The 23657-nt window shown below is 43.1% G+C and overlaps 1 protein-coding gene across 4 annotated transcripts in view; it reads left to right on the top strand.

Moving 5' to 3' along the window:
* The window catches only part of LOC137535962 (DPY30 domain-containing protein 1-like), a 339619-nt gene that overhangs the window by 43386 nt on the left and 272576 nt on the right, over positions 1–23657 (top strand). Inside the window, exons 1-2 of one of the 4 annotated variants that reach the window (XM_068257856.1) lie at positions 11273–11391; positions 16890–17058. In XM_068257856.1, coding sequence (XP_068113957.1) covers positions 16912–17058 — 147 coding nt within the window. In that variant the 5' untranslated portion in view covers positions 11273–11391; positions 16890–16911. Of the gene's footprint in view, positions 1–11272; positions 11392–16886; positions 17059–23657 lie in introns of those variants that run through there. The other 3 variants (XM_068257854.1, XM_068257853.1, XM_068257855.1) reach the window with 3 other exon arrangements.

Here is a 23657-nt window from a genome sequence, read left to right as displayed (position 1 = left end):
CTTCAGGTGAGTTGGTAACATCTCGGCCACTTTGTGCCTATACCAAGGGTCTAGTAGCCACCCAGTACAGCTCATTCCCCTTGAGTTTTTTTATACGGGGGTCCCTCAACAGGCTGGACAGCATGAAAGATGCCATCTGCACAAATTTGGATGCAGATGTACTATCCATCTCCTCTTGCTCTTCATTAGTGACATCAGGTAAGTTCTCCTCCTCCCCCCAGCCCAAACAATACCATGGGAATGTTGAGCAGCACAAGCCCCCTGCAATGCATGCTGCGGTTGTTCTTCTGCCTCCTCCTCCAAAAAAACACCCTCCTCATCAACTGAGTCTGACACCTCTTCCCCACACGACTCTTCCCCCTTTCCTCTACCCCCCTCTGTGCTGCCGCAGGTGTTGAGGAAACATCTTGTTCTGATAAGAATTGATCCCACAACTCTTCCTCCTGTTCCTGTTCACACGCCTTTTCAGCTTGATCCACCACTCTACGCATGGCATGCTCCAGGAAGACAGCATACGGGATCAAGTCGCTGATGGCACCTTCACTGCAACTCACCAAGTTTGTCACCTCCTCAAACGGCCGCATGAGCCTGCAGGCATTTCACATGGGTATCCAGTTCTTCGGCCAGAACATCCCCATCTCCCCAGAGTGTGTCCTTCTACTGTAGTTGTAGAGATACTGGATGACGTCTTTCTCTTGTTGTAGCAGGCGGTCGAACATCAGGAGGGTCGAATTCCAGCGAGTCGGGCTATCACAAATCAATCATCTCACCGGCAAGTTACTTCTCCGCTGAATATCGGCAAAGCGTGCCATGGCCGTGTAAGATCGCCTGAAATGCCCACACAACTTCCTGGCCTGCTTCAGGACGTCCTGTAAGCCTGGGTACTTAGACACAAATCTCTGAATTATGACATTCAGCACATGTGCCATGCAGGGAACATGTGTCAACTTTCCCAAATTCAAAGCCGAAATGAGATTGCTGCCGTTGTCACACACCACGTTGCCGATCTCCAGTTGGTGCAGGGTTAGCCACTGATCCACCTGTTTGTTAAGAGCAGCCAGGAGAGTTGCTCCAGTGTGACTCTCCGTTTTAAGGCAAGACATGTCTAAGATGGTGTGACACCGTCGTACCTGGCATGCATCATAGGCCCTGGGGAGCTGGGCGTGTGTAGCTGGAGAGGAGATCGCAGCACCAGTAGAGTTGAACTGCCACTCAGCCAAGGAGGAGGAGGAGGACGACAGTGAAGAGGATGTAGCAGGAGGAGAGGAGGTGGCAGGAGGCCTGCCTGCAAGCCGTGGATGTGTCACAAGTTGGTCCGCTGCACAGCCACGTACTCCCTGCTTGCCAGCGGTCACCAGGTTGACCCAATGGGCTGTGTAAGTAATGTACCTGCCCTGACCATGCTTGGCAGACCAGGTATCCGTGGTCAGATGGACCCTTGACCCAACGCTGTGTGCCAGAGATGACACCACTTGCCTCTCAGCTTCACGGCACAGTTTGGGTATCGCCTTTTTAGAGAAATAATTGCGGCCTGGTATCTTCTATTGCAGTGTCCAAATGGCCACAAATTTACGGAAGGCCTCAGAGTCCACCAGCTTGTATGGTAACAGCTGGCGAGCTAACAGTTCCGCTAAGCCAGCTGTCAGACGCCGGGCAAGGGGGTGACTGGCAGAAATTGGCTTCTTCCACTCAAAGATTTCCCTCACGGACACCTGACTGCTGCTGTGGGCAGAGAAGCAGGAACCGCTCAAGGTGAGAGGCGGAGTGGAGGAGGGTGGCTGTCATTGTGAATGTGCACGGGAGAAAGAGGCTGAAGATTATGCACCTGAAGGAGGATGAGGAGAAGGAGGGTGGCTTTTCTTTTGTGTGCTGCTTTTCCTCTGGTGCTCTTCCCATTGCAGTTTGTGCCTACTCTCCATGTGCCTTCGTAAGGCAGTTGTCCCTACGCGGCTGTTGGCCTTTCCATGGCTCAATTTTTGGAGGCAGAGAGAACAGATGGCATTGCTCTGATCTAAGGCAGACACTAAAACATTTACAAACCACTGATCCCCCTGGGGTGATGGCACTATGGTAGCATCAGCAGCTGACGTTGAAGGGCACGTTGGCTGGCTGTACATAGGTGGCGATACATGGCACCGGACACTGCCACCAGCTGTTTCTGATGACGAGCTCCCCCTGCTTCTTTCAGCAACTCGTCTCCTCCTACTGCTCTCTGACTCCCCTCTGAACTGTCCCCTTGGTCATCTTGTCTCTTAGGAACCCACATGGGATCCATATCATCATAATCATCCTCCCCAGCTTCGCTTGCCTCAGACACCTCATAAACTGCACCAACAGCAGGTACTTCATCATCCTCCTCCGCACACGTTACGTCCATAGTGTTGCCTAACTCAGACATATGAGGTGGTGTAACTTGCTTAGCGCCTTCATCTTGTTGTAACAATAATGCCTGTGAATCAGTTAATTCCCCACCAAATAACTCCTGTGAAGTGTCAAATGCAGCAGATGTGGTGCTTGTAGTTGCGCTGGTGGCTGTGGAAAATGAGGTGTTCTGTGTTAAATAGTCAACCACGTCCTGACAATCTTGGGACAATGTGACGTGCCTTCTTCTGAGCATTGTACTTTTGTCCAGGGCCACACAAAATCACATCAGCACGACCTCGAACAGACCTGCCGGGTGGCCTGCCTCTGGGTCTGCCCCTGCCTCTGCCTCTACCTGTTTTGTCCATATTGGGGGGGGATGAAGTGAAAGGTATGTTCTTACTTGACTAATACAATGTGCAGTCACACAGGTGCAGTGAAAGGTATGCAGTGACTGGTATTACAATAAAATGTGCAGCTGTCACACAGGTGCAGTTGACAGGTATGCACGGCGTGGTATATTGCACAGCGTGCGGTCACACAGGTAGTGTGAACAATTATGCTATGACTGGTATTACAAATGTGCCACTGTCACACACACACACAGGTACAGTGAACAGGTGCAGTGACACTGCGTGCGCTCACGTAGGTAGGCGAATGCACTGAACAACAGGTAGGTATATGCAGTAATGGGTATTACAAATGTGCACCTGTCACACACACACAGGTACCGATCAGGTGCAGTGACACTGCGTGCGCTCACGTAGGTAGGTGGATGCACTGAACAACAGGTAGGTATATGCAGTGATGGGTCACGGAGTGTGACGAAACGCGTAGGGCGGAGTCGGAGGAGCGCATTGACGTCACCCGGAAGCAGGACAAGCAGTAGGAGCGAGTGGCTTTGTATCATCCGCGGTGGAGCCGGAACTCATGTCCATTGAACTGTAAGCCTGCTGGATGCCTGTATTTTAATAAATGGATATGTGTTCATCATCTGCTTCAATCTCCTTGGCTGGCGAGGCAGGATGGTGTGATATGCAATAGAGCAAGACGCTCTTTCGGGATTGAAGTATGCGCAGTGAATAATCCGAGTATTGTTGATCGAGGTGGAGTGAACCTTTTTGTAATTGCGATCCCCTGACTTTGTGAGTGTGGTAATCCAGTGGAGCGCAGTATTTTTTAAGAAGATGTGATGGGTATTACAAATGTGCAGCTGTCACACACAAACACAGGTACCGAACAGGTGCAGTGACACTGCGTTCGCTCACGTAGGTAGGTGGGTGCACTGAACAACAGGGAGGTATATGCAGTGATGAGTATTACAAATGTGCAGCTGTCACACACACACACACAGGTACCGAACAGGTTCAGTGACACTGCGTGCATTCACGTAGGTAGGTGGGTGCACTGAACAACAGGTAGGTATATGCAGTGATGGGTATTACAAATGTGCACCTGTCACACACACACACAGGTACCGAACAGGTACAGTGACACTGCGTGTGCCCACGTAGGTAGGTGGGTGCACTGAACAACAGGTAGGTATATGCAGTGATGGGTATTGCAAATGTACAGCTGTTACACACACAGGTAGTCAATGAATGTGCTGGGCCTGGCAGTGGCACAGTAGGAATTACCAAGGGGCCAAGGTCCAGCAGCTAAGACTGACTGACAGGGCTGTATATGCAACACAAGTGTCTGTGGGACACACACAAAAAAAATAGATCACAAGAACAACATTAGCTCTCAAAAGAGCTGTTGAGGATGAGGAGTGCTTTTTAGCAATAAGGATCAGCAAGAAAGAGCAACCTAACAAGCCTAATGCTAGGTACACACCATACAATTTTCTGTTAGATTCTTCTGTTAGATTTACCTACAACATGGAAAAAAGCTATCTGGCAGGTAAATCTAAGAGAAAATCTAACAGAAAATTGTATGGTGTGTACCTAGCATAACTGTAGCCTAACTAAGCTTTCCCTAATGTCTCTGCAGCACCTCTCCCTTCTCTAATTACTGCAGCCACATGAGTGAGTGAAATGGGTGATGCTGCTTGCTTTTTATAAGGGGGGGGGGGGACTCCAGGAGGGAGTGTAGCCTGATTGGCTACCCTGTGCCTGCTGACTGTGATGTAGAGGGTCAAAGTTGACCCTAATGATGTAATATAGGGAGCGGTCGAACCGCCATAAAGTTCGTTGTCGATCGAGAACGAGAATCACCGAAGTTTGCACGAATAGGTTTCCGTGCAAACCGTTCGGGCCATCTCTATTAACCGTTAAAGTCGGTGGCGGTTGGAACATTTCTCACACTTAGTACAGGATATTTAAAATTGATTTTCTCCAAAAGTATATGGTCTTTTGAAAAAAAAAAATTCCTCTTGTAGTTACTGTCCCCCTCCACGTACCCTGCAAAGTTGGTGTTTCTGCTATGTAAGGGGGCTTTGCTATTAACCGTTAAAGTCGGCTGCGGTTGGAACATTTTCCACGCTCAGTACGAGATCTTTGAAATTTAATTTCTCAAAACGTATACGGACTTTTTAAAAAAAAATGTCTTCCTTTTGTAGTCACTGACACCCTGCAGATGTTATACCCCTTGAAACACCTTTTTCATTACTTTTGTGGCCAGAAACAGTGTTTGTACTTTTTAAAGTTTGCCTGCACATTGAAGTCTATTGCGGTTCACATGGTTTGCACGAACGCAAACTTTTGCAGAAGTTCGCATTTGAGGTTCACGAACCCAAAATCGGAGGTTCGAGACATCTCTAGTTAATACTCTTACCTTGCAACACTTGGTACCCTGTTTGATTCCCAGCCAGGGCACTATCTGCACTGAGTTTGCATCTTCTCCCCGTGTCTGTGTGGATTTCCTCTGGGCACTCCAGTTTCCTCCCAAATCCCAAAAACATACAGATACGTTTATTGGCTTCACCCTAAATTGGCCCTAGACTACAATAGATACACTACATGATTTTGACATATGACTATAGTAGGGATTAGATTGTGAGCCCCACTGAGAGACAGTTAAGCAATAAGACAATATGACAATATACTCTGTTCAGTGCTGGGGAAGATGTCAACACTATATAAATAATAATAAACTTACGATATACTGTAGCTGTGTAGTAGCTGTAAAATAGAAATCAAAAGTAGTTCTTGGTTAGAGTATTTGTAGAAGGTGAAGACAGGAACAAAGAACATTCATCGGGCCCTAGGAAGTCTAACTGTGGGCACAGCTAAGAGTGATGTGCAGGTACTCTGCAGGAGAATGAAGGGATTCTTCCTCGATTACATTTTTCATGCATGACCTGAACCAAGTTTACAGGTGATAGACATCACCTCTGCATTCAATGTGCACAACAATCTCAGTGGATTCACTACAGCTCTGCAGGGAGTGCATATGTAGAGTATAGTAGCACTGTATAACCCCAAATTTAACAACATATCAAATTAATTGATTTCATGAGCAAAAGGAGTGTATAAATTTGCATACAAAATTTGCATAAACCTGCAGCAACGCAGAATTATTTGCATCTCATTGACCATCCTTACTTGTGACAAATACACATAAGGCTTCTTACAGCAGAGATGTTTTTTATACTATATATATATATATATATATATATATATATATATATATATATATATATATTGTGGTGTGAAAAACTATTTGCCCCTTCCTGATTTCTTATTCTTTTGCATGTTTGTCACACTTAAATGTTTCTGCTCATCAAAAAACGTTAACTATTAGTCAAAGATAACATAATTTAACACAAAATGCAGTTTTAAATGATGGTTTTTATTATTTAGTGAGAAAAAAAACTCGAAACCTACATGGCCCCGTGTGAAAAAGAAATTGCCCCCTGAACCTAATAACTGGTTGGGCCACCCTTAGCAGCAATAACTGCAATCAAGCGTTTGCGATAACTTGCAACGAGTCTTTTACAGCGCTCTGGGGGAATTTTGGCCCACTCATCTTTGCAGAATTGTTGTAATTCAGCTTTATTTGAGGGTTTTCTAGCATGAACTGCCTTTTTAAGGTCATGCCACAACATCTCAATAGGATTCAGGTCAGGACTTTGACTAGGCCACTCCAAAGTCTTCATTTTGTTTTTCTTCAGCCATTCAGAGGTGCATTTGCTGGTGTCTTTTGGGTCATTGTCCTGCTGCAGCACCCAAGATCGCTTCAGCTTGATTTGACAAACATATGGCCGGACATTCTCCTTCAGGATTTTTTGGTAGACAGTAGAATTCATGGTTCCATCTATCACAGCAAGCCTTCCAGGTCTTGAAGCAGCAAAACAACCCCAGACCATCACACTACCACCACCATATTTTACTGTTGGTATGATGTTCTTTTGCTGAAATGCTGTGTTACTTCTACGACAGATTTAACAGGACACACACCTTCCAAAAAGTTCAACTTTTGTCTCGGCGGTCCACAAGGTATTTTCCCACAAGTCTTGGCAATCATTGAGATGGTTTTTTTTAGCAAAATTGAGACGAGCCTTAATGTTCTTTTTGCTTAAAAGTGGTTTGCGCCTTGGATATCTGCCATGCAGGCCGTTTTTGCCCAGTCTCTTTCTTATGGTGGAGTTGTGAACACTGACCTTAATTGAGGCAAGTGAGGCCTGCAGTTCTTTAGATGTTGTCCTGGGGTCTTTTGTGGCCTCTCGGATGAGTTTTCTCTGCGCTCTTAGGGTAATTTTGGTCGGCCAGCCACTCCTGGGAAGGTTCATCACTGTTCCATGTTTTTGCCATTTGTGGATAATGGCTCTCACTGTGGTTCACTGGAGTCCCAACGCTTTAGAAATGGCTTTATAACCTTTACCAGACTGATAGATCTCAATTACAGTACTTTTGTTCTCATTTGTTCCTGAATTTCTTTGGATCTTGGCATGATGTCTAGCTTTTGAGGTGCTTTTGGTCTACTTCTCTGTGTCAGATAGCTCCTATTTAAGTGATTTCTTGATTGAAACAGGTGTTGCAGTAATCAGGCCTGGGGGTGACTACAGAAATTGAACTCAGGTGTGATAAACCACAGTTAAGTTATTTTTTAACAAGGGGGGCAATCACTTTTTCACACAGGGCCATGTAGGTTTTGAGTTTTTTTTCTCAATAAATAATAAAAACCATCATTTAAAACTGCATTTTGTGTTCAATTATGTTATCTTTGACTAATTAACGGTTTTTGATGAGCAGAAACATTTAAATGTGACAAACATGCAAAAGAAAAAGAAATCAGGAAGGGGGAAAATAGTTTTTCACACCACTGTATATACAGTGGGTTGCAAAAGTATTCGGCCCCCTTGAAGTTTTCCACATTTTGTCATATTACTGCCACGAACATTAATCAATTTTATTGGAATTCCACATGAAAGACCAAAACAAAGTGGTGTACACATGAGAAGTGGAACGAAAATCATACATGATTCCAAACATTTTTTACAAATAAATAACTGCAAAAATGGTGTGTGCATAATTATTCGGCCCCCTTTGATCTGATTGCAGTCAGTTGCCTTGATCTGATTGCAGTCAGCTGCTAATGACTAAATAGAGTGCACTGTGTGTAATCTAATGTCAGTACAAATACAGCTCCTCTGTGAGGGCCTCGGAGGTGGTCTAAGAGAATATTGGGAGCAACAACACCGTGAAGTCCAAAGAACACACAAGACAGGTCAGGGATCAAGTTATTGAGAAATTTAAAGCAGGCTTAGGCTACAAAAAGATTTCCAAAGCCTTGAACATCCCAAGGAGCACTGTTCAAGCGATCATTCAGAAATGGAAGGAGTATGGCACAACTGTAAACCTACCAAGACAAGGCCATCCACCTAAATTCACAGGCCGAACAAGTAGAGCGCTGATCAGAAATGCAGTCAAGAGGCCCATGGTGACTCTGGACGAGCTGCAGAGATCTACAGCTCAGGTGGGAGACTCTGTCCATAGGACAACTATTAGTCATGCACTGTACAAAGTTGGCCTTTATGGAAGAGTGGCAAGAAGAAAGCCATTGTTAACAGAAAGCATAAGAAGTCCCGTTTGCAGTTTGCCACAAGCCATGTGAGGGACACAGCAACCATGTAGAAGAAGGTCCTCAGGTCAGATGAGACCAAAATGGAACTTTTTGGCCAAAATGCAAAACGCTATGTGTGGCAGAAAACTAACAATGCACATCACTCTGAACACACCATCCCCACTGTCAAATATGGTGGTGGCAGCATTATGCTCTGGGGGTGCATCTCTTCAGCAGGGACAGGGAAGCTGGTCAGAGTTGATGGGAAGATGGATGGAGCCAAATACAGGGCAAACTTGGAAGAAAACCTCTTGGAGACTGCAAAAGACTTGAGACTGGAGCGGAGGTTCAACTTCCAGCAGGACAATGACCCTAAACATAAAGCCAGAGCAACAATGGAATGGTTTAAAACAAAACATATCTATGTGTTCGAATGGCCCAGTCAAAGTCCAGATCTAAATCCAATCGAGAATATGTGGCAAGATCTGAAAACTGCTGTTCACAAACGCTGTCCATCTAATCTGACTGAGCTGGAGCTGTTTTGCAAAGAAGAATGGGCAAGGATTTCAGTCTCTAGATGTGCAAAGCTGGTAGAGACAGGCCCTAAAAGACTGGCAGCTGTATTTGCAGCAAAAGGTGGTTCTACAAAGTATTGACTCGGGGGGCCGAATAATTACGCACACCCCACTTTGCAGGTATTTATTTGTAAAAAATGTTTGGAATGATGTATGATTTTCGATCCACTTCTCACATGTACACCACTTTGTATTGGTCTTTCACGTGGAATTCCAATAAAATTGATGCATGTTTGTGGCAGTAATGTGACAAAATGTGGAAAACTTCCAGGGGGCCGAATACTTTTGCAACCCACTGTATATATATATATATATATATATATATATATATACACAGATTCCTGTATGCACATCAGATATACTGTACTGTTACAATCAGATATGTATAGCTGATTTTAAAAATACGGTGATGGCTTTATTGCAGCAGCACAAATAAATTGTTTTTTTGATTGGTTTATTTCATTTTTGTGGACTAAGCAGTGCTTTTACTGTGTATATTCAAGTTATTTATGATAATTGTTATCTGAGGAATAGAACATTTGATCATATCATGATTTCATTGGCTCCTGACCTCGTGATTACTGTGAGCAAAATACAGTAATCACAGGGCAGAATAGAAAGGGGACAGCTCTGGTCCTTAAAGTGGTCTGAAAGTCAGCATTTCTACTTAGCTCTAAAAGATTCCTTACAGCTAACTACTATCCCAGAAATTTTTTTTTAGGAAAACAGAGAACATCACTGAAATGGTTAAACAAAGCACTTTGTCCTGCTATTCAGCTTCAAATCTGCATCCAAACTGCAGATAACAGTATCTTTTTTAAAAGAAACTCCAAATGTAAATCCACAGCGCTAGGTGATCACACTGTTATCTGTAGACACCACAGTGTATATTCTCAGATAGTGACCATCACCAAGGATAAAAAATATCAACAGGTCACTCACTGTCATTAAAAACAGTATATTTTAATAAACTTCAAACAATAACACATATACAATATCTTACTTTAGGGGTCCTTTTGACAGGGACCCTTAGTAGTAATAAGCATATAGTGTATATAGATACACAGAATAATCTCACGGTCTCTTTGTACAATTGCCCAGTCTCCAGTTGCCGTTCCGACCGGTTTCGGCCTTTCGCCGTCGTCAGGGAACACTGGAGACTGAGCTATCTGGGCAAATATATAAAAGATTACCTCCTCTAATGATAATTGAAGTCGCCGCGGGCGCATCCACCGGCTGGTTCAATTTCCCGGTGCGCTCAGCCCTGATTGGTGGGCAAGCGTCATGTGACACTAGCGCAGGGGTGCTTGGGAGTGACTACGTCACACCAGTTTCCTCAATGCGCTCCTATTGGTCAAGCTGGTATCCATAACGATACTAGCTGCCGGTTCCGGCCAGAAAGAGTGTCGGGAGATGTAGTCGTAACATCCCCGCTCACTCATAGTTCATTATGCGCAGGACAATTCATAGCATTTACTAGGTGCGGATTCCACACCGCATATCATAGTACAAATCTACATTAATAAAATACATATCTATTAATGTTAAATACAAATTACAACTCATATACAATTATTCCCCAATATACTTTTAGCTTAAATTTCATTGCACAAATTCCCAAATAAATAGATAGTCTGAAATCTAGTGTCCAAAATCAATATTGCACTTATGAATTACCATATATACTCGCAAAGAAGCCGAATTTTTCAGCACAAATAATGTGCTGAAAAGTCACCCCCTCGGCTTCTATGCGAGTCACCTGATTGTGCCCCCCACTGTTACTGTGCTCTTATGCCTTCACGGGCAGCCGTGTGCTGGCTGCCTTGTCCCCATCTGTGCATAAAAGCAGAGGAAAGATACAGCCTCTTTGCAGATCATTTCACCTACCCGCGGCTGTTAAATGTTCGCTCATTTCTTCTTTACTGCATCCCCGCACAAGGCTGCACTGATATGTTCCTGGACATTAGTTGTGTGACAAACAAGAGGCTGAACACTGATTATGCTCAGAGCTGCATACATCTGTGCCTGCAGCTCACTGACCAGTGCTTCCGACATGTTAGTGAGCTGCAGGCACGGACGTATGCAGCTCTGAGCATAATCAGTGTCTAGCTGCCTGTCACACAACTCATGTCCAGGCACATAAAAGCACAGGTTTTCTCTGGCAGATGCAGCAAAGAAGAAACGAGTGGACATTAAACAGCCGCAGCTGCAGCCCGGAGGGAGAGAGGGGGAGAGAGAGATTGAAAACTAGAAGCACATGGCATAGCTATCTTCTAGACTACATCTCCCTGCATGCTTTGCTGTCTCCGCACATGTGCAGTAGGACACAAGATGACAGCACGTGCAGCAGACGGAGATATGAAGTGCAGAGGCGAAGGCTCCCATGGAAGTAATTTATGTTCCTTGCCTGCAACTTTACAGTTCCCGGGGGAAGCACTATAGTGCCCTGGTGAGTCTGCTGATCAATCCTTTGTTTATTTGGATGTCTAATTACAGACGTTCAGGAGACTCACACTGATATCACTCAGTCACATGATTAAATCAAGCAAATGCTTTGCAATGAATTATCTTTGAGAATTTCTGCTTAGTTAATTGTTTTTCTCTTGTTGTGTTCTGTGAAGTTAACTGTCATTAAGTGTGCTATCAAGCAGCATTTTTGGATTTATGATGACTGTTGTTTATAGGACATGGGAGTTGGTTTCCGTACTCCAAAATGATGCTTTAAGATGGTTACTTCTTGCTTGTGTAATGCTGAAGTCTTGCATATACCTTCTGTTTTAGGAAGGGGAGAGTACACTTGGCTTGGTTGTATAGTATTATAGGTGTGATGAAGTATATTATTCCACCCTTCTCAGATACAGAAATGGGGAAATATACTTTTAAGCTTGCTTAAGTGATTTTGTCCTGCTTGTTGTCTTCAGAAAAGTTGGTTACATTGTTGGACATTTCTGAAGCAATGTTCTGAGGAGCACTGACAACTAGCAGGCGCACATCTGGCTATGGGGAGGGGTGTTGCCTCACACTGGGGGCCCTTCTGGCTATTTATACTGGGTATCGGGATGCCTCATAATGTGGTGGGGGGAGGGGGGGCGGCTTATATGCGAGTCAATCATTTTTGCCTGGTTTTGGGGGTAAAAGTGGGTACCTCGGCTTATATGCGGGTCGGCTTGTATGCGAGTATATACGGTATCTATAAAACAGTTAATATTAAAATCAATATTCAGACCCCTTGGTTGCATAGTTTTCAGGGTGAAGATCCATTTAGTCTCCAATTTATATAAATCTCTATCCCTATTTGATCCCCTCCAGTCCTCTTTAAGTTGGTCTATTATGCAATATTTCAGAACAGAGGGGTCTTTATTATGGGCAATTTTGAAATGGTTAGGGACTGAATGATCTATTTCTGCTTTTCTTATGTTGTATACATGCTCGTATAGTCTCCGTTTAAATTCTCTCTCTGTCTTTCCAACATATTGGAGGCCACAAGGGCACTCCAATAAGTACACAATATATGTACTATTACAGTTCAGAAAGGGTTTGATTTTGAATGTCTCTCCCGTATAGGTACTAGTAAAGCTGGTTACTTTTCTAGTTTGATTTGTACATGTCCGACATCCGAAGCATTTTTTACATTTATAGAAACCCTCTAGTTCCAGGAAAGTGGGCTTGCATACAGGTTGCTTATATAGGGTGCTGCTCGTAATCCGATTTTGCAAATTGGGTGCTTTTCTGAAGATGACTTGGGATTTGTCAGTAATTAGCCCTGTTAAATCAGGGTCTAATTTCAAGATGGGCCAGTGTCTGTCTACCAATTTCTTTATTTCTTTGTGTTGCAAATTAAAGTCAGTGATAAAAGCGCAAGAAAATAAGTTATCCCCCTTGTCCTTTTGTGCACTACATCCATTAATCATTTCCATTCTGTTTTTTGTGCCTATCTCATCTCGTAATTGTACTAATAAATCATACTCATAACCTTTCTCCACAAATCTGTCGATCAGTACATCAGATTGTCTCACAAAGTCCTCATAGTGGGTACAGTTCCTAAAAACTCTTAAAAATTGTCCCGATGGTATAGCCTTGAGCCAGCTAGGATGATTGCAACTTTCTAGTGGTATGTAACTGTTGCGATCTGTGATTTTAAAGAAGGTGGAGGTACTGCATTTGTTTGCCTCATTAGTAATAACCAAATCTAAAAAATTGACTTTATCTGTACTGTATTCACAGTTAAAAACGAGATTATCATTGTTAAGATTAATAAAAGCAATAAAATCGTTTAGTGAAGCTTCATCTCCTTTCCAAATAAAAAACACGTCATCTATAAATCTCCTCCATAAAATCAAATTCTCATGTTGTTTACAAAAAATAAAGTTGTCTTCCCATCTGGCCATAAATAGATTAGCCAGGCTCGGAGCATACCTCGCCCCCATGGCCACGCCCTTAAAGAGAACCTGTACTGAGTAAAATTATTTAAAATAAACACATGAGGTAACTTCAAATGAACATTACATAGTTACCTTGCCATCAGTTACTCTCAGAAGCTCACCATTTTCTTCTGACAATAATCCCTTCCAGTTCTGACAACATTTTGTCAGAACTGAAATATTTCAGTTGCTGTCAGTTATATATCGGTTGCTGTCAGTTACAGCTGAGAGGAGAACTGATGTGTCCATGTTTCCCTATGGCTCAAGTGGGCGATATTACAGTTTAACTGTGTGCTGACCAGAAAGCTGTTATGGAGTAATGGCCATATTCAAAATGGAGGACGGAGAATTCCATTGATCACAGTGGACAAACAGGACACAGGAGAGGAGAAAGAGATTGAGGAGTAGACTACACAGGAGGTAAGTATGACTTGTGTAAGGTTATTTTGACTTTTGATTTTCAGTACAGGTTTTCTTTAATCTGTTTATAAAAGGTCCCGTTAAAAGCAAAGTAATTATGGCTCATAGCAAAATTCAGAGCTTCAATCAGAAAGTCCACCATATTCTCTCTCATATTTGTAGCATTAACCAAATAATGTTCTACGGCTTTAAGTCCAGCATATTGGTCAATCACTGTATATAAGGAGGAAACGTCTGCCGTGACTAAAAAATGAGGTGATAAAAATTCAAAAGTGTCTAAAATCTCAATAAGGTGCTTAGAGTCTTTGAGGTAAGAAGGTGCTTTTATAACTAACGGTTGCAAGAAAGTATCCAAAAAATGTCCCAATCGAGAAGTGACAGAGTTTATTCCGCTGATAATAGGCCTCCCAGGGGGATTTGTTGCATCCTTGTGCATTTTAGGTAAACAGTATAGTACAGGGGTTCGTATATATGAAGGCACTAAATACTTGCTTTCTTTTTCCATAACTAAACCCCCTTGGATTCCTCTCTTTACCAGTTCCTTTAATTCCTGGTGATATTTACAACCTGGGTCTCCTCTCATAATTTGGTAGGTTTGGGCATCTTTTAGTAAATCATTTACCATATTAATATATTTAGATGTATCCATAACCACTACACCCCCTCCTTTGTCTGCAGGTTTAATAGTAATTTGTTTGTCAGTAGCTAATTTTTTCAAAGCTGTGTCCATATTTCGATCACTCCAAACTTTCTTAGTGGGTAGATTTTCAATGTCTCTGATAATCAGGGATTTAAACGTTTCCACAGAATGGTTGTTAGATAGCTGTGGATTAAATGTAGATCTATTTTTAAGGCCGCTTTTTAAGTATTGTAAATTAGTACTGATATCTACAGTAGAGTTTGTTGGTCCAGGATTAGTAGCAAAGAATTTCTTTATACTCAGTTTTCTTGCAAACTTGTGTGCATCCACAAACATTTGAAATTTGTTCAGTGGTTTAGGGGGCGCATAAAAGTATCTTTTTTACTTGTTAAATACAAATATATCAACACTGGAATGTAAACAAAGACTCTCTTAGAAACTGTCTCTGCTCCAGGCAGAAACGCTGTTCAGAATAGCTCATTAGAAGATTTTAATATATAATAAAACACAGTTATAATAGAAAAATAGTAAAATGCAATGCCAGCTTTCAGGACAAGATAAACTACACTTTGGAAACTTGTAATTTGTAGAAAGACAATATTACTTGTGCACAAAAACAAATATGATAACTGTATGAGTAATAAAAAGTAGGAAAACACATTTTTATTGAATGTTATGTCAGAGTTTCAGACCACTTCAAGGGGCCAGAGCCGTCCAGTCCCGAAACATAACTCTAACCTCTACTAACTAATGATCTGCTGTTAATCCTAATGGATTCCAATAATGTCCCCTATACCTAAAGCCCCATACACACGCTCAATTAATGTTGCCCAATAGGGATAGGGATCACACCCCTCGGGCAAAATTATAGGGCCGAAGCTGCGCTTGTAAGTGAGTGATTTGTTCTGCTCTATGCAGAGGGGAGAAGGGGCATTGGCTCGGGAGTGATATCATTTGGCGGGTAGGGTAAGTGGGGAGAACAAAGCTCTTAGCTCGCCAAAGGATGGATTGCTAGCTGAACTGTCTAGGGGCCTGGGGCTGCTGTACACATCGTGGATTATCAACAGCCTCTGCCGAGTTTCATCCATACATACACTAGATGAAACTCTGCCGAGTTTCATCTAGTGTATGTATGGAGCTTAACTGTGGCACCAGGGGAAATTTAGCTATGTTCAGTGAATGCAAAGCTTAAATTATTGATAAAAGTTTACTATTTTGCTAAAGGACAACACCCTGACAGCCTACACAATGGCACCAATTAATGGTGAATTATGTATTAGGCTGGGAGCATGGTTGTCTGTGTAGTTTTCTACATTAAGTTTTGCATGAGTTTTCTGCTATATGCATCTCTGCCTTTTGTGTTGTTGGAATTATGTTTGCCTGAACAATTAGCATTTCTGTTTTTCATTCAATTGTGGTTTTTAATTATTTGCCTTTTCAATCTCTGTAAAAATACATATTTACATAGATATTTGGGTTGAAAAATGACATACTGTATGTCCATCAAGTTCAACCAGTGTAACCATTTTTTTTATGTTCAGCAGAATCATGGCAGTAAAGCAGAAATAAAGTGCAGTCATCAAGTTCTTGGTAAAATAAAGATTTAGGGCCCATTTCCACTAGCGCGGAAACCGGGCCGAATCCGCAGAGTTTCCACGCAGGCAAATCGCTCAGGGAAACTCTGCCATAGGAAATAATGGTGCCGCCGGCCGAATCGCTTGCCCTAGCGATTCGGCCGGCATTGCACACAGTTTTCGCACGGGAGGCAGCGAATCCCATAGCCGTGCATGGCACGGCTTCTGGGATTCGTCTACGTTCCCGCAGACCCGGAAATGCCGCCGCGCGTCTCCCAGCCGCACGCAGTGGCTAGTGGAAACGGGCCCTTACTGTTGCCAACACCTGCAAAATGCTTGAGAAATGTGTATGTTGAGGCAACAACTGGTAAAGATAATGCGCAAGGAGGGGTGAAAAAATCTTAAGTAGGACAAGTCAGTGCAAAAGATCATCTGCATGGTGGAACACCATCAACAGCAATTTCTGAGGAAAGCCTAGACAAGAGATATATATATATATATATATATATATATATATATATATATATATATACACTGTACAGCGCTGCGTAATATGTCGGCGCTATATAAATACTAAATAATAATAAAATAATAATAATAAAAGCCTATACAGCATTCTTTGGTCAATAACTTGATGACTGCTATTCGCTGTGTGATGTCTATAGTATTTTTCTTATTTTACGTTGGATCCACACTTTTAGTTTTGCAATGTAGTCCCACTAATGTAGTAAAGGATTATTTCATCCTTTGCTAAATATGTATAGATTAAGGTCATATCTGCACATACTTTACCTTCACACGGTGCAGTATTATGACATTTGATGACATTTGCAATATGTACTGAAAGTGCCTCTACATGTAAACAGTTTATCTCTTTATTTCACCACAGTAGGTTCTGAGTGGGACAAGTGAACATGGATTCTGAATACCTGAAAAGAAGTTTAGGAAAATGCCTGGCAGATGGCCTAGCAGAAGTGGCAGAGAAAAGGCCGATGGATCCTATTCAGTATTTGTCTTACTGGATATACAAGTATAGGAGCAACTTAGATGAATATGAAAAGGTAGTACAGCATCATCCATCTACAAATCCAATGAAACCTCTCATATGATGACTTGAAGTTGGATTAACATATGTTTATTTACCATGAACATGTTGGTGCTTCAATACTAAATAATAATAATAATTGAGATGCAAATATTCTCAGTTTGCATGCAATACAGTTTGGGACCCAACCAAAGAATGATTGCTACTACAGTATTTTTCCAGTTCCAAGCTGCAGTCTATTTGCATGCAAATACATTATTTACATGTTAGGCAGGGAGATCAATTGTTTGATTGACAATATATATATATACAGTATACAGTGGGTTGCAAAAGTATTTGGCCCCTTTGAAGTTTTCCACATTTTCTCATATTACTGCCACAAACATGAATCAATTTTATTGGAATTCCACATGAAAGACCAACACAAAGTGGTGTACACATGAGAAGTGGAACGAAAATCATACATGATTCCAAACATTTTTTGCAAATAAATAACTGCAAAGTGGTGTGTGCATAATTATTCGACCCCCTTTGATCTGATTGCAGTCAGTTGCCTATAGACATTGCCTGATGAGTGCTAATGACTAAATAGAGTGCACCTGTGTGTAATCTAATGTCAGTACAAATACAGCTGCTCTGTTAGGGCCTCAGAGCTTGTCTAAGAGAATATTGGGAGCAACAACACCGTGAAGTCCAAAGAACACACAAGACAGGTCAGAAATCAATTATTTGTTATTGAGAAATTTAAAGCAGGCTTAGGCTACAAAAAGATTTCCAAAGCCTTGAACCTCCCACGGAGCACTGTTCAAGCGATCATTCAGAAATGGAAGGAGTATGGCACAACTGTAAACCTACCAAGACAAGGCCATCCACCTAAACTCTCAGACCGAACAAGGAGAGCGCTGATCAGAAATGCAGTCAAGAGGCCCATGGTGACTCTGGACGAGCTGCAGAGATCTACAGCTCAGGTGGGAGACTCTGTCCATAGGACAACTATTAGTCATGCACTGTACAAAGTTGGCCTTTATGGAAGAGTGGCAAGAAGAAAGGAATTGTTAACAGAAAGCATAAGAAATCCCGTTTGCAGTTTGCTACAAGCCATGTGGGGGACACAGCAACCATGTGGAAGAATGTGCTCTGGTCAGATGAGACCAAAATGGAACTTTTTGACCAAAATGCAAAACGCTATGTGTGGCAGAAAACTAACACTGCACATCACTCTGAACACACCATCCCCACTGTCAAATATGGTGGTGGCAGCATTATGCTCTGGGGGTGCATCTCTTCAGCAGGGACAGGGAAGCTGGTCAGAGTTGATGGGAAGATGGATGGAGCCAAATACAGGGCAAACTTGGAAGAAAACCTCTTGGAGTCTGCAAAAGACTTGAGACTGGGGCAGAGGTTCACCTTCCAGCAGGACAACGACCCTAAATATAAAGCCAGGGCAACAATGGAATGGTTTAAAACGAAACATATCCATGTGTTCGAATGGCCCAGTCAAAGTCCAGATCTAAATCCAATTGAGAATATGTGGCAAGATCTGAAAACTGCTGTTCACAAACGCTGTCCATCTAATCTGACTGAGCTGAAGCTGTTTTGCAAAGAAGAATGGGCAAGGATTTCAGTCTCTAGATGTGCAAAACTGGTAGAGACATACCCTAAAAGACTGGCAGCTGTAATTGCAGCAAAAGGTGGTTCTACAAAGTATTGACTCAGGGGGGCCGAATAATTACGCACACCCCACTTTGCAGTTATTGATTTGTAAAAAATGTTTGGAATCATGTATGATTTTCGTTCCACACTTCCACGTGTACACCACTTTGTATTGGTCTTTCACGTGGAATTCCAATAAAATTGATGCATGTTTGTGGCAGTAATGTGACAAAACGTGGAAAACTTCAAGGGGGCCGAATACTTTTGCAACCCACTGTATATATACACATGTGACAGACACCCGCCAATCGCATCTTACTATGCCACAGACGCCATTCAGGTCTCATCCACTGGAGGCTTCTGAAGGCAAATACACTGTGAGCAAAGTAATCACTTAAGATTGGATGGTGTGCCCATACACAATACAATCTCTATTGTATGTACAATTGGTGCAAAAAAGTTATCGATTTTGTGCAGAAAATTTTTGCTGCCATCACTGTCCAGATTGAAACGAAGTGGAGAGACCTTGCACTAGCTATTCCTAAAAGAAAGAAAGAGGTTATTTGCAACCTAACTTGTTAAACAATTTTATTAAAAACAAGACAATGCAATAGTGTGTCTCCTCTTAGGACAGAGTTCTAGCATGTATCAGAATAATCAGGTAAGGGCAAACACTGATTAAATAATTAGTTTTATTATAAACACAAAAAATATGCATTAAAACTGCCAAAATAAAATTCTAGCAGTTGAACATATTGGTTGGATAACAAAAAGCAGAAAAGGGAGATTGATAAAGAATGTCTGAAAAATTAAAAATACTGTGTTTTGCTGTGTCCAATAAGTGATAAAGTCTTTGCGCTAAATAATCCAGTTTTGCATTTTGGCTAGTGTCCAGTGTCGACAGATAGAATTCGATAAAGATAACAGACAAAGAACCCAGGGCTGGGTGGGTCGCTTGATTTTACCCACTTTGCAGCTAGGGAGTGGATTTGACAAGGAAAGTCCAGCCTTTTTGCAATTGGAGTTGTGGGCAGTCCTCCATCCAAAGACAGAGATCTGGCAGAATACCTGGTATGCCTGGTTTACTGCAGACTTCCCATACCACTACTTCCCCCCTTGACCCCATCCCTTCTGATTTACTGCAGCCTCACTTCACGGAATTGGCCCCAGTCCTCACTACCCTGTTCAACCTCTCCCTATCCACAGGCACCTTCCCCTCAGACTTCAAGCAGGCCACTGTACTACCCCTGCTCAAGAAACCCTCACTCGACCCCTCGCTACCCTCCAACTACCGTCCTATCTCCCTCCTCCCCTTTGCCTCAAAAGTCCTTGAGCGTCTGGTTCACAAACGCCTGACCCAGTACCTCAATGCCAACTCACTGCTAGACCCACTCCAATCTGGATATCGGCCTGCCCACTCAACCGAAACTGCTCTCACCAAAGTGGTCAACGACCTTGCCTTAGCTAAAGCTGAAGGTAAATACTCCATCCTCCTCCTCCTTGACCTGTCAGCAGCTTTTGACACAGTAGATCATCCCCTACTCCTCCAGTCCTTGGGCATTCACGATCTTGGCCTGTCCTGGCTTTCATCCTACCTCTCCAACCGCTACTTCACAACCGCCTTCAATGAGTCCTCATCCACCCCCAACCACCTCTCGGTGGGAGTCCCCCAAGGTTCGGTCCTTGTCCCCCTACTGTTCACCCTATACACATCCTCCATTGGCAAGGTTATCTCTTCCATGGGTTTTAACTATCATCTGTATGCAGATGACACCCAGATCTACCTCCACACCCCTGACCTATCCACCACGACCATGGACAAGGTCTCCTCCTGCCTATCAGCCATCTCCTCCTGGATGTCCGCTAGGTTCCTGAAACTAAATCTAGACAAAACGGAATTTATGATCTTCCCACCCCGGCCATCCACGAACCTCCCTGATGTGCATGTCACTGTTAACCACACTACCATTCGCCCTACCTCTCAAGCCCGCTGTCTGGGTGTCACCCTGGACTCCGCACTCTCCTTCACTTCCCACATCCAAAACCTCACAAAGTCCTGCAACTTCCACCTTCGTAACATCTGTAAGATTCGCTCTTTCCTGACCTCTGCCACCACCAAACTCCTCATCCATGCCCTCATAATTTCCCGCCTTGACTACTGCAATGCCCTGCTGTCTGGTCTCCCTATGACCCGAACAGCCCCACTGCAGTCCATCATGAATGCGGCAGCCAGAATTATCCACTGCTCCCATCGCTCCACCACGGCAGATCCCCTCCTAGAATCCCTCCACTGGCTCCCTATCCAGTCCAGAATCAGATTCAAGATACTGTGTCTGACCTACAAATCTGTCCACAAAACCTGTCCAACCTACATTTCCGATCTTACTCAGAGGTACACACCTAGCCGCTCACTCCGCTCTTCCAATGAACTTCGCCTAACCGCCCCCCGCATCACCCAGTCCCATGCACGCCTCCAGGACTTCTCAAGAGCTCCTCCAACACTATGGAACTCCCTACCTCCACCCATTAGGGCAGCCCCCTCCTTCAACATTTTCAAGAAAGCCCTCAAAACTCACCTTTTCACTCTGGCCTACTACCCCTCACAAGTGCTCTAAACCTACAGCTGAACTCTGGTCCCCTACCATTCGTGTCCTTACCTCTCCCTCTAGATTGTAAGCCTTTGGGCAGGGTCCTCCTCCTTTTGTGTCCTACCTGATCTTGCACCTCCATTACTGTGAACCCATGGTATGCATCTGAGTGAACCTAACTTGCCTAATCTCCATGCTCCAGCCAGTGACTGACTAAGCATTACCTGGTACTCATACTATGGGGTGTGATCTGGTTTTGTTGTATTCCTGTATTGTCATATTGCTGTATGTCACCCCTAAATATTGTCTGTAACCTAAATTAATGTTCAGCGCTGCGTAATATGTTGGCGCTTTATAAATACAATAAATAAATAAATAAATATGCCAATCTCTCAATGCCCACAAGTCATATCAATAATTGGATTGCATATTTGGATTCAGTAAGGCGTTACAAATTCACACATATGAAACATAGTTACATAGCTATTTCGGTTGAAAAGTCCAGCCTTTTTGCAATTGGAGTTGTGGGCAGTCCTCCATCCAAGGACAGAGATCTGGCAGAATACCTGGTATGCCAATCTCTCAATGCCCAAAAGTCATATCAATAATTGGATTGCATATTTGGATTCAGTAAGGCGTTACGAATTCACACATATGAAACATAATTACAGAGTTATTTCGGTTGAAAAAAAGACATATGTCCATGGAGTTCAACCACAAAATAAAGTACAACACTAGCGTGCACCCTCACATAACCTTGATGATCCAAAGGCGAAAAACCTTTTTTCAGGCATGGTCCAATTAGCCCCAAAAGGAAAAAAAATTCTTCCCGCCTCCAGATGTAGATCAGATAAAATCTCTGGATCAACACCATCGTTAATTACCTAGTACTTATAGCCATGTGTGTCTTTCAATGCAAGGAAAGCATCTAAGCCCCCCTTAAATGCAGATATTGAATTTGCCATAACTACTTCCTGTGGCAATGCACTCCACATTTTAATCACTCTTACTGTAAAAAGCCCTTTCCTAAATATATGGCTAAAAATGTTTCCTCCATGTGCAGATCATGTCCCCAAGTCCTTTGCAAAAGTCAAGAGACAAAAAGCTCATCTGCCAAGCTTTTATATTGCCCTCTGATGTATTTATGATTATTTATTTATTTATTCATTGTATTTATAAAGCACCAACATATTATGCAGTGCTGGACATTAGTTAGGGTTACAGACAATATTTAGTGGTGACATACAGCAATAAGACAATACAGGAATTGTAATGAATAGCGGAGATACGGCCGCAACAGCAAGCGGCATGGCGGCTATCTCCCCGTCACAGCCGGCGGTTTCCGCCGCGCAGTTACACGCTGGTGCTTTGACTGGTCCTTCTATTGCTCATAGACTAAGGGCTACGCACGCGCGCGCCAGGCAACATGACCTTTATGCAACTAGAAGAGGAGTCAGCTGATCAGGCGATCAGCTGACTCCAACTATGCTCTGGATTGGCTGAGTGACTGGGGCGGCGCTGTGGAGCACTTGCAGTATATATAGGACAGATCATTCAGTTGCAAATGCTACGTGTTAGCACTCAGACCTAGTCAGATCCCAAAGTGTGCTAGAACCAGCTGGAGCTGGGGATCCACACTTAGCCAGATTCTGTTGATAGCTTAAAGTACTAATTGAATTGTATTATTTGTTATGACCTTCTGCTAGCCTGACTACTCTTCTGTTTACTGATCCTGTACCTTTGCCTATCTGATATAGTTGCCGACTCTGCCTGAATCACTACTCTGATCTAGCTTTCTGTCTCTGTACCGTATCTGTCCACTCGTTGCCAAACCTGCTTGTCTGACTCTCCTATCCTCACCAGTGAGCCGAGTCACTGGTAAGGGATTCTCTGCCAGTATCACCTGCTTCACTGGTGAATACTAGCTGCAGTACTATCTGAATCACCTGCTCTTCAGGTGGTCAGTAGCTGCAGTACAGTCTGAATCACCTGCTTCTCAGGTGAATAGTAACTACAGTACTATCCTCTCTACCTGCTCCTCATGTAATAGTGGCTACAGTACAGTCTGAATCACCCATTCCTCGGGTGATCAGTACACTTGTTGTAACATAGTTCCACCCGCTCCTCGGGCGAACTAGCTCACTATTGTCTGTATCTTCAGCTTGCTGGAGTTTGTATTTCTGTGTTACATAGATATACTCCTATCTCCCAGCTCCTCTTGGAATAGCGAGTATCTTTATCATTACTGTTACACCAAACACATACCCTCACATTGGTTGTCCTGGTCCTGGCTATACCAGTATTATTGGTGATTCTGCAGATCACCAATAATCAGAGAAATCTGTTCTTGCTGACACCAATCGTTACAGAACAG

Source organism: Hyperolius riggenbachi, chromosome 10 (genome assembly GCF_040937935.1).
Source record: "Hyperolius riggenbachi isolate aHypRig1 chromosome 10, aHypRig1.pri, whole genome shotgun sequence".
Taxonomy (NCBI): Eukaryota; Metazoa; Chordata; class Amphibia; order Anura; family Hyperoliidae; genus Hyperolius; species Hyperolius riggenbachi.
The sequence above is the reverse complement of the archived record's forward strand: the minus strand, read 5'-3'. Positions and strand labels throughout refer to the sequence as shown.